Source organism: Corvus hawaiiensis, chromosome 2 (assembly GCF_020740725.1).
Source record: "Corvus hawaiiensis isolate bCorHaw1 chromosome 2, bCorHaw1.pri.cur, whole genome shotgun sequence".
Lineage (NCBI taxonomy): Eukaryota > Metazoa > Chordata > Aves > Passeriformes > Corvidae > Corvus > Corvus hawaiiensis.
In genome coordinates this window covers 51,730,665-51,742,409 of record NC_063214.1, presented here as the reverse complement: position 1 = coordinate 51,742,409, position 11,745 = coordinate 51,730,665, and the positions used below count along the sequence as shown (strand labels likewise).

General features: G+C 54.3%; 1 protein-coding gene across 1 annotated transcript; it reads right to left on the bottom strand.

Moving 5' to 3' along the window:
- Nucleotides 1-2,821: 2,821 nt before the first annotated feature.
- Nucleotides 2,822-8,441, bottom strand: PDX1 (pancreatic and duodenal homeobox 1). The gene is made up of 2 exons (XM_048294662.1): nt 7,978-8,441; nt 2,822-5,222 (listed from the first exon to the last, which is right to left on the bottom strand). The coding sequence occupies exons 1-2, from the start codon at nt 8,369-8,371 to the stop codon at nt 4,834-4,836; spliced, it is 783 nt and encodes a 260-aa protein (XP_048150619.1). The 5' UTR covers nt 8,372-8,441; the 3' UTR covers nt 2,822-4,833.
- Between the last annotated feature and the right edge of the window lie 3,304 nt (nt 8,442-11,745).

Genomic DNA, 11,745 nt, shown 5'->3' with positions numbered 1-11,745 from the left:
CATTCTGGTGGATGAAGCCAGACATCAGGGCTCCTGTGAACATGCCTAAAGGCACCTCATGCAGAAGGAGCACAACTGCAGCCTCTCCTCCTGGCCGTGGTGCTGCTGCTGGAAGCAAATCATTTCTGGAACAAGCCCTGATATGAGGCAGCAAGTGCGTCAGACCTTATAGTAGAGGAACCACGTGTTTGAGTTTCCTACTCCATGAATGAGGCTGGCCAGGCCTGATTCACCACCAAGGCATGCTGGGGAGAGAGGGACTCCACTCATTTCCTTTGCATTTCATTTGTTCCTGCATATGTTGTGATCCCAGAAGTGCTGGGGAGCAGAGGAGTTGCATTCCAGGACAGCAAGTGGTGGGAGGAGACGGAGAAAGGCAGAGATCAGGAGAAGCTTTGCCTCCAAGCACCTTCCCCTTTGTTCCACCATTCTTTGCACTTGCAGCTAAAGCACTGCTGGGGCACACTGGTGCTGGCATAGTGCACGGAAAGACTGTAAAAGGTGCTGGAAGCCAGTGGGACAGGAGCAATGGTGATAGATGTTAAGTGTTAAATGAATGTAAGTGGGTGAGGTGTAGGGTAAGTGAAAGTAGATAGTGTTCACTACTTAACACAGACACTGCAGTGTTTCCACCTTTCATTGTCATTTCATTTCATTGTCCTCCCTAGATTTCTTCCTGATTGCTATAAAAAGAAAGTCCTTGAAGATCTGGCCATTCCTATCCCCATCCAGGGAAGAAGAAAACAGAAAGGGACTCAGAAAGCCTTTCTGAGTCACAGTTTTTTGGAAGCTGGTGTGTGTATGTGTGTTTGCATGGCTTGCCTATACTTATGTGAAAAGGTCTCATAAGAACAACCCTCTAAGCTATAAGGAGTGAAGGGAGCACCATGCCATTTCTTTCTACCCCCAAAACAAGCCTTGAAACTCAGCTCTTAACCCCCAGCCACCTCTGCCCTGTGGAGGACAGACTGTGAGGTGCATTGCCCAGGCCACCAGGCCCTGCTTTTGTGGTTGTGGCAGGGCTGGCATCCCATTCCCAGTTGCACTTCAAAGCACCAAAGCCTTCCTGAGCAATATGTCTTCTCTCAGCCTGCAACATCTCTCTTCAGCTGTGTTCGTGGCAGCAGCAGCAACCACAGAGCAGGAGGTAGCAGCCTTCAGTGTCTGACTGGAAAGTCTTTCACACCTTAGGTTAAATCACTGCTTTCAGAATTGATTTATGGGCATAATTATCCATAAATGGAGAGATTTTCAGGCAAAAATATGGGTTTGTAATAGAGGAGACAAGTATAGTCTTGCAGTCCTACTTTTCATATGGCCATTGCTGCAGGATAATGGGACATGGTCCTGTTGGGCGGGAGGTAAAGCAGGGGTTGGCACAGGGGGTGCAGGAGATCCTGTTTCCCTTGCCTAGCCTCTGTCCAGGCATGGAGGTAGCATGGCCCCAGCAGGGCTGCAGATGTAGCTCCACAGATGGCAGCAGACTGGCCCCAAGCTGCTGCCAGGGTTTGCCCAGCACTGTGCCATTCACCTTGGATGCTCTGCTTGGAGGAAGGAGAGGTCCTGCCCTGTGCTCTTTCATGGAATAGCAGTCAGCGCAGAGGCAGGAGAAGAACACTTTCCCTGCAGTATTGGGGGATGGATCTGAGCAAAGTAGGAGCAGCAAAGGTGTTGCCTGTGCAAAGCTCAATCAAGACTTGCAGCCTCACTATCTTCCCTGGAGCCATAGGCACAATTGATGTCTCCATAGCTCCCATTGGGGTGGATGCCACAGCAAGCTGCAACCAGGGACAGGAAATTTGCCCTGAATCTTGCTCAGCTTTTCTTTAAAATAATTAACACTGAACACATACAATTTTTTGGGACATACCTCTCCCACACCTGCCTAAAGACTTCACTATTGCCGAAGAAGGAAACAAAAAGACTCTCACACTGTTTATGTCTTGCCTAACTTTAAAAGTATTTCCAGAATGTTTTGCGGAAATCCTATCCTAGGGTTAAAGGTGATTACATATAAATCATAAACTATTTCACAGGGGGAGGTGCCTCCTAGGATATATCTGGACAACTGGTTTTGGTGAGATAACTCAGCACAAGAACTCTAGTGAACTTATAACTCTCCATGTCAGCGTTGCCTTGCCCCAGCACTGTGTAGGGCTGGCTGTTCTGTCAGGTGAAGTTACCGTGAATCTTTAGCTCTACAACATCCCAGAGCTGTCTTGATCGAGTTAATATTAATTTTCCATTGGTGCAGTTATAAAAAGGGTGAAAAAAAAAATATGTAAGTGCTAAACCAGTAAACTATGTCAGCTCTTAGAAGAAAAATACTTTATTCGTTAAAATTAAGCCATGCAGTTCCGATTCTGCTTCTACTAATAAAAACACCTTGGCACCATGGTCAAACGATTCATATTAATTGTGCACCTTTTTTGTTTTCAGAGCAGAGCACAAAGAAAATCAAACCTACTAAAAAAAGGACAGGCAACATTTCAGTTACCACGTATGCTGCCCAGCCAGGGCACCGTGCTCTACGAATCTTAGAATAAAATCGAGGTACTTTGTTTGACAGCCGTCCTTTCTGCAGCTGGACCTGTTTTTGTAGTGGCTCCCGAACTGTAATGTCAGTGCCAGACCTTGTAAAAGGTACGTGGAAATTGTTCCACTTCATGTTGCCAGTGGCAGGTTAATGCTAATGAATAGTGATTAAAAATTCTGAGGTTTAAAAATGGCTTCATGTCCCCCAAAAGTCTAAGAAATATTACTTTAATTAATATGGTGCTTTGGTTCTTAAGCAGAACAGCTTTATTTGAATTTTGCTCATATAATGATTAATAAAATTCTCACTTATTGACTGCGTTTTGATGAATAAGCATATACAGGCTTGGGTGATAAATTTCTCAGTCAACTTGCAGGAAAAATTACCAGAAATACTCCTGTTTGCACACAGATCTTAATGTCCCAAGAGGAAAGAAAAGCAATAGACAAATTACACCTTCAAGTCTCCACCTTAGTGTAAGAAGTTTCATGTAAGATGGGAAACCCCCAAAGAGCTGTACCGAGCTATTTGCTCTTCCCCTCGCTTTCAGCCGAGGAACTGGGAACATCCTCTGGCCAGGGTGCGACAGGTTGTCCTCCTCCTCATTTTCCTCCTCCCATGGCACTCCCGGGCCCGCAGCGCGGGAGGGGCTGTGGCGGCCCCCGAGGGATGCTCGAGGGGTTGCTGCTGCCGGGTACAGGGCAGGAACCTCCCCGTCGAGGAAAGAAGGCAGATCCGCCTGACCGACAGCAAACTAGACAGTTCCTAGTTCCTTCCTACCGCTGTTTTCTGTTTCTAGTTCGGCTGTGATTTGTTCCCCACTTAGCTGGAGTTCCCGCCGTTGTCGGGACTGGGAAGCTGTTCCTGGCAGCAGGGAAGGCAGGCTGGGCCCGGGGCAGCCGGCGCCGACTCCACTACCCACCTCCCCGCAGGGAAGCCCGGGCCGGGCGCTCCCCGCTCCATCCCGGAGCAGCCGAGCTCTCCCGCACATCGGCCCGGGCCGAAAAACAGCGCCCAGGGAAAGTCCCCAGTGCTCTGCAGGGCCTCGGGAGGCAGCCGGCCTCCAGCCTCTGCTGGGCTGTAGAAATAAGTCTGCAGAGAAAAACCACGCATAGAGCCACTCCGGGACAGGAGCTCGTGCTGTACAGAGGTTTCTCCTCTCCAAGGCAGAGTCCGAGCTTCCGAAAGAGTTGGAAGAGAGGCTGGAGCTTTTTTCACGAAGGACAGTGTCCCTAGGACCGGCCCTATCCCCCAGATATATCACTCTGTCTGCTCGCTGCCCAGAGAGAAACCGCGACTTCCTCTGTTCCATCCCTGGGCTCGCATTCACCCCTCGAAGAGGCAAGCGCAGCCCTGGAGCCGCGGAGTTCCCCGGAGCCCAGACGGGCGCGGAGCCGCGGGCAGCAGCGCAGGGTCCCCGCAGCCGCTGCCGGAGCCCGGGGGAGGGTCTGGCTGCCTGTGCCGGTCATCAGAGCCGGTCATCGGGGGAGACAAATCCTGCCCGCAGGACACGTAGGCCTTTTCTTTTTCAATTTTAAAAATTTTTTTTCTCTCTTTTTTTTTTTTCCCTTTTTCCTTCCCCCCACCTATTTCTTTCCCAAAAGAAAAAGAAAACGAAAGAAACCAGGTTCCAGTTTCCAAAGAAGTAAGTAACAGTCCTGAGAGAGTCCTCGGTAGAGCCGATGCCCTGGGGTGACTGGAAGGGACGGGGACGGCGGCGTGCCAGCCCGTGAATGGTCCGGGATACTCGGGTCCGTGTCTGCGCTTGTGGACCGACGGACACGGTGGGACGCGCGCCCCGACAGAGCAGCTGTCCGCGGCAAGGAACGCAGCGTGCCCTCGCTTCTCCTCCGGTGTCCAGACCTCTCCGTGCACCCAGGGTTGCACACACCGTCGGTGGCGACCTGAGACCCACCTTCCCCGGGGGAAGGTGTCCCGTAGGGCTCGCTGAGGCGCGGGCGGCCCGGGGAAGTGGGGCCCAGCTCGCCGCCATCCCGGCGGGCTCCCCTGGCGTTAGGGCCCACAGCGAGCCTCTCCTTGTCATCTGGAGAGCTGGACATCTTACATTTACTTTCCGGAGGACGCGAGTTTCAGAATGGGGGCACCGAGTTTCCCAGAGGGAAGGCGGGAGTGGGTCGGCACGGCACGGCACGGCACGGCACGGCACGGCACGGCACGGCACGGCACGGCACGGCACGGCACGGCACGGCACGGCGGAGGAAAGCCGGCGCCAGCCTCTCGGCTCTTTTCCATGTCCCATCCTTTTCCTCCTCCCGGGCCGTGGGGCTCCCCGCGGCTCACCGAGAGTCCTGCTGCCTTCTGGGGACTAGGCTGGGGGCGAGAAGGTCCCTGGAGTCTCCCGAGGGAAGGTTCCCGGCGGGGCATGGCTGGAGATCCTCCTTGGTTTGGAGCTCCCCAGAGGACACCACGCAGTCTTGCTCGGGGTCATTGCTGTTGCCCGCCCCTCGCTTTTTGTCCTCTTCCTTCTTCCACTTCATCCGCCGGTTCTGGAACCAGATCTTGATGTGTCTCTCGGTCAAGTTCAACATGACAGCCAGCTCTACCCGCCTTGGCCTGGAGATGTACTTGTTGAAGAGAAACTCCTTCTCCAGTTCCAGCAGCTGCGCCCGCGTGTACGCCGTCCTCGTCCGCTTGTTCTCCTCCGGTTCCACCATATAGGATCCCCCTGGAGAGAAGCGAGAGTCAGCCTGGGCCCTCCCGGCCGCCCTCTCGGGCTGCGGGGACCACGTCCCAGGATCCCTGCGCGGCGCGGAGGATACGTGGGGGGAAGCAGGTGGGGTGAGGAGGAGGCCTCGGGGAGCTCTCCGGCTGGGCACAGTGAGGTGGTGCTGCTGGCAGCAGTCGCCACTGCTGTTATTTTATTTTACAATAACTTAATATTTTTTAACAATGATTTGGATGAGGTTTTCAGGAAAGCGCCGTCTCTGGAGCCGAGGGAGAGACTCACGTGCCACTGTTTGTGTGACACTGAAAGCTCAGAAGGGCTCCCGGATCCAGGGCTGCAATTGCTCAGGTTCGTGTTAAAATTAAATAAAAAATCTTTAGAAATGTTTAAAAAAAGGTTAAAAAAGAAAAAGAAAAAAACTCCACCACACACATAAACCAAAGCAAAATGGGAAAATGGAACCCCTCAAAAAAAAAAAAAAAAAAAAAAAAAAAAAAAACTCTGGAAAATACCCCGCTAAAACAAAGAAATAATAATTACAATAATTAGTGAGCCTGCCGGGCCGGGAGGGGATTTGGACCGCAGCCGCTCCATTTCGCCAAGCTGACGAAATCTTGGGTTTCTTGTTGCCGTGAAAAGCGGCAGCAAGAGGGATCGCCGTTCCCAGCGCGGCCGCCGCAGTCCTGAGTGGGCACTGAGGCGCGGGTAGTACAGGCGGTCGCATCGAGAGGGGCCGGAGGTGGGCACGGAAACTCAGGGCCACTTTTGCCAGCGCCAGCGCCCCTCTGGGCATGCTTTTGGCGTTGATATCATCTGCGGGGAACGGTGTGTTAAACAGCCAGAATGAAAAAATCATTTCAAGAGAGCTACGTGGGCTCTCTCACCCCTCATCTTCCTATTCCCATGATTCTGTATTTATATATACAATGATTGTAATTGTAAACCTATGTATAAAGCTTATATATGTATTTAAAATATATATTTAAATACACATGTAATGTTTACAAAGTGATATGTATACATCTATGTGCGTATATAAATATTAAAATCAATGTATATATGTGTAAAAATGTTGGTAAATCTAAACCTATGTACATACCCGTTTACATGAGTCTATATCTGAAAAAAACCAACTTGTTCTGTTACTTTAAACTAAACTGGAGCTACCGGGAAGGCGGAACGCCCGGGGTCTGTCGGAGGGCCGAAGCCGGTCGGGCCCCGGGACAAGGCCGGCAAGCCCGGGCTCGGCCGCGGCCTCTCTGGGCGCCTTTCCCCGGCAATAACAGCACAAAGCCCCGCAGCATCCATGGACGCCTAAATCCCCAGGGTTTCCATGAAAAATAAATCGTTGGGCCATATAGTTTGCCACAAACACAGTACATAATACGCCGCGGTTTCGCTGTGGGCGCTCTGTCGCGCTCGGCACAGCGCGGTGCCCCTTTCTCTTCCTGCGGCGTGCTCCGGCAGGAACCCTGCCCACACATCACACCGACCGGGTCATGCACGGCCCCTGCCTGCTCCTCCCGGGAGGGCTGGGACAGCAGGCAAGAATTTTAGGCTTCCACGGGAAAGTTTCGCTTTCCTGCTGGTTTTGTCATTCCTCGGGTACAGGAGAAAGAGAAAAAAAAAAAGTGTAGTTCAAAAGTTTGCCTTTATATTATTATGATTATTACTATTGTTATTTCCGAAATTCACTCAACTCAAGGAAAAATATCTGATTTTTTCTCTCTCTCACTCCACCTTCCTCCCGGCACAATCCCTGCCGCCGTGTCCGTGGCCTGGGACAGCACTCTCTTCTACCTTTGTGGGCAGATGCTCCTCTGGGGAGACTGGGGACCGCCACCTCTCCTTCCCTCCCCCTCGGCCTGTCCCATGCAATTCCCAAACTATTTCGTGGAGATTTTAATACTCAGGTCCTTTTTCCAACTGTCTATTTGAACAAAGCCATTAATATAATATTTGCCGTATAGGCGTGACGGAGGCGCAGGACACGATAACATTGTGCAGGCAGAGACAGAAATATTGTTGGGCAGCGGAACTTTCTGCCTAGATAGAGTTTCTTCCCCTCACTGGCAACTCTGTTTCGTTTGTGCATTGTTTTCCCTGCCCTGTTTTTTTCACTTGGAGAGTTTTTAGCAGTTGTGGCTAAAACCCGCCGGGGAGCAGAGGGAGTGGGATAGAGGGGCCAGGAGGGGAGATGGGCTCTGCGCCGGGGAGAGCCGACAGGCAGCCGAGAGGGGCTCGGCGACTGCCCTGGGGCTCGGAGGCTGCTCCGCGGCTGCACAGTGGGCGCAGGGACGCGGGGCAGCGGGGCTGTCCCCTCCCGCCAGCCCTGCCTGCCGCTTCCCCGCCCGCTCCACCTCGCAGGTGTCTCCGCGACCCGGCCCCCGCGCAGAGCTCACCGCGCCCGCGGGGACACCCTGCTGCCCGAGGAAGCAGCTCCCGGGAGGCGTCACAAAGTCCCGGCTTGGCCACAATTAGTTAATTGGTGAAAAATAATTCGTTAATAATTGCTGAGGTGCAGGGAGCCTTGAGCCCGCCAGCGGGGACTGGAGTGCCGGCTCCCTCCCCAGTGTTCAACCCAACACTAGCAGCCCCAGAGCAGTGGGTCTGGAGAGGCTGCTGAGGGGGAAACGACCCGCCAGGACCTCTCCACACTACATCCGAGCGGTGGGAGCAGTACCGGTGCAAGGGAGGGCTCCTGACCGCCGAGCGGGACAGAAGCAGGGGGGCGGAGGGATTCGGGGGGGCTTACCGGTCCACTGTCCCTTCCAGGCGTGAGATTTGGTGGACTTCATCCAGGCGAAAGGCACCTGCACTCGGGGCTCCTCTACAGCTCCCGTGTCCGCCCCGTCTGAGAAAGGCAGCGCGTCCTGGTGGGGAGGAGGAAGATGAGGGTGGTGGTGATGGTGGTGAAGGTGGGAGACCCCGGCATCCTCTGTGATGGGGGGCACCTCGTAAGGTGAAATGTCTGGCGGGCTGCCTTGCTCCAGAGCCCCTAAGGCGCTGGGATAAGGAGTCTGTTGCTGCCTGCCCATGTACAGGCAGGCGGGGGGGCTAGGGTTGTAGTCCTGCGCCTGGGCTCTCTGAAACGCACACGACTCCTTGTAGAGCTGCGCCGAGGCATAATACTGCTCCTCGGTGTTCATGGCGAGCGGGGCCAAGGGGGCTTCGCAGCTTAGGGACACATAGGGCTGCTCTCGCTCCCGGAGCCCGGGATGCCTCTTTGACAGCTGGTGGCCCCGCCGGGCCCCACCGCCCTGCCCGGCTCCCGCCGCCTCCCCATAGGCGCCTCTCCCCCACGTGAGCCCTCCCGCAACCCTCCGGGGCGGGGCGCGGGCCGTAAGAGGCCACCTGGGGTGGCCCTGGTCCCGCAACCCCCTTCCTTCCCTTCAGCCTGGCCGGCCCCGGGACCCCCTACCCTTCTGCCGGGGGCTGCTCCCTGCTTTGGAGTGAGGAGCCCTGCGGCGGTGAGCTTGCGGGGCCGGGTAGGGGCTCAGGGGATTGCGCCGATATGAGGGGCGCTCCGGGACGGACGGTCCTTAAACACATCTTTTCCCTGTCCCCCTCGTTTGCCCAGGAGCTGCTCATCCCCCAACGTCCCCCGGGCACGGAGAGGAAAACCCTCGGAGGGCCGAGGTAGACTCGGCTCCTGGAGGGGTTTAGCGACTGGGCACTTTTGGCTGCGAGGGCATCTCGCCTAGGGATGCGGGTGTCCAGGGACGGGAAGGACGCTCCCTCGGGGGTACCCGTGCTCCGGAGCCCTGGGCGAAGGCCAACACCGGCCGGTGGGGGACCACAATGCTATCGCCAGAGCGAGCGATAGGCAGCGGATTGTTTGTCCAAGGGGTAAATTTGGGAGCCTTCCCCGCGGCTTGGGCTGCAATGTGTTGACCCTCAGAGATAATGTGCTCCGAGCTGGTGCCGGTTGACTTGGTGACGAGGCTATGAGGAGGCGGAGAGCTACCGAAAGGGACAAAGATCATTTCCCTGCCTCCCCGCGCTCGGCCCGGCCGCCGCTCTCTCCTGCTCGGGTGCAGGCACGCTTCCTATCTGCCTGGCCCGCCTCCTCTCGCCGCCGCTTCCCCGACACCGGGGCTCCGGCCGCCGCCGTCGGGGCGCGTTCCCGCGGCTCCGTGTAGGGCGGGTGAAGGCGACCCGACCCGACCCGGCCCGGCCCGGCCCGGCCCGGCCCGGCTCGGCCAGTGGTGATGCACGCCCTGAGCGGCGAGGCAGGATGGTTCCGGTCCCTCGCTCCTGCGCCCGGTTCCGTAGGATCGTAAACCCGCCCAGTCCATTACACTTTGAGTTTCCGCTCTGAACTCACGCGGGTCCCCCATCTCCTAGAAAGCGCACTGAGCCTTTGATTCAATACTGAGCCATTAAGCGATTGCTTTCCCAAGCCATTTAACAGCAGCTCTTATGGATAAATAAACAAAAAAGGCTGTAAACCAATTATAGTGCGGATAGTGAAAAAGTATTTTATTAGCGGGAATTACAGATAGACATGGCTGCTCCTCGGGCTCCCTGCGCTCGCCACCCGCCCCCTCCATCCCCTGGCATTCCGGGCAGGGTACGCGGCCCGGCGGGGCTCGCAGACAGTGTGCGGCCGGCGGGGATGCGCAGCCCCGTTCGTGGTGGTTCCCCCATCCGCTCCCGCGATGCCCCTATTCGGGTCTCTTCCAGGCACGGGTGTCTTTGATCCGGAGATGTCTTGTGCCCCGACCCCAGAGCAGCACCCACAGCCCCTTCCCCAGAGATGTGTTACCCGGAGCATTTACTACTCCGGGTTTTCCATGGGGAACCGGTGCGGACAAACAAACCCGAGGCCATAAAACCCAGAGCAAATTGATTCACCTCCTGGGAGGACCATTACCCGGCGTCTTAATGCGGTCCTCTCTCTATAACGAACGTTTCTAAACAGAGCAAACACTTCACCCTCCAAAGCAAATGAATTTCGTATAATTTAGAGCTAATTCTCTTTCATTCTGCCTGCGTGAGCAGGCGATAAGGGCACGCTTTGCCGTTCTGACAACAAGGTGGCGAGCTGCAGTGCAGGAAAAGGGCCCCGCTGGGTATCCCGGCACTGGGGACCCCGGCCACGTCCTGGGGGCGGTGATGTCGGGCAGCCCCGGGTTCCCGGGGAAGGTGAGCCGGGCTGGAGCCAGAACCCGAGGATCACCTCTGCCTGCCTCTTCGACCTGTAATGAAATCACTGATACTTGGCTTGAGTCCTTCCACACCTGTGGGTTCCCAGGAGAAGCCTCTGAGCAGTGAACGGGTCCCACCGGAGTGGAAAACGATCCACTTGATGTGGAAAATGGGTGATGGAGGAGGCTGATGGGAATGATGTCAATGGCCAACGGCCCCGCTTGGCCCAGAACTGGGCTCTGCAGACACAAATGCGTCCCTAGAAGTGGTCTATATGCATCACCTGAGAGAGTTGCAGCAGGGTGTGCATGTAAGATACCAAAACATTTTCTACTAAACTCCCAGAATTTTCTGCTCCAAGGATTTCCTGAGTGCTATGAATGTAATAGTTCTCAGCTGATTTTTCCACGTTATAATTCTCCCCTGAAACTTTTTGTAAACATTTTACCTCCCACCACCTTGCAGCAAAGCGTTCCCCAGATTAATTGCTGCCGTGTGAGACACTGCTGACCCTGCATCTGACTGCATCTAAACAGTCTTAATTTTCCAACTAGAAGAGCCTTGAGATGTGTAGGCACAATGTAAGAAATTAAAAGGTGCATCCTTGCCTCTGCTTATGTGTGGACTTTGAACGGTGAGTCCAGGTTCTCCTGTATATACATTGTCATCTCCCTGCTGAGAACCTCCCGTCTTTACTCCCCAAGTCTGGTTTTGGCAGGCTTGGAATGACAAGAGACTTGGCCATCCTCAGTCTGGAGGCAACCATGTGCAGAAAAAATGGCTGATACAAACATCTTTGTTCCCACTGAGAGATGTACAGTCAAGTCGTAACCATTGAAAACAGAGACAGGTAATGAACGTGTTGCACACAGGAACAAATTAACAATGGATCTGGCAGATTTTCCCTCACCTTAAAGCCTGTCTGGATGTATGCAGCAGTTCAGCTGGAGGTCCTGTACTTTACCTTCTCTAGGAAGTTTTAAGCAGAAGTCTCATAACTTGGGGGTATTTACAGCTGGCATGTTTGTTAAATCACCCAACTTCATCCATGGAGCCGGAAAGCTCACACTTCCTAGTTGTGTCTGATGCATGGTCCCAAAGTCATTAATACAGTTGTAGTTCAGGCTGAGAACAATCTCCAGATTTTAATATCTCCAGAGGAGACTCCACAACCCCTCTGGGCAGTCTGTTTCAGTGTTCTCTTCCCCTCAAAGCAAGGGCGATTTTCCTCATATTCAAATGGAACTTCCCGTGTTTCAGTCTGTGCCTGTTGCCCCTTGTCTTGTCGCTGGGCACCACTGAAAAGAGTCTGACCCCATCCTCTGTAACTCACCTTTGAGATATTTGTACACATAAACAAAAGTTCTTGTAG

Coding starts and splice junctions, on each gene's coding strand:
- PDX1 (XM_048294662.1), bottom strand. CDS start 8,371: ATGAACACCGAGGAGCAGTATTATGCCTCGGCGCAGCTCTACAAGGAG. Junction 5,223..7,977: donor CTGGAAGGGACAGTGGACCG/GTAAGCCCCCCC, acceptor GCTTCTCTCCAG/GGGGATCCTATATGGTGGAA.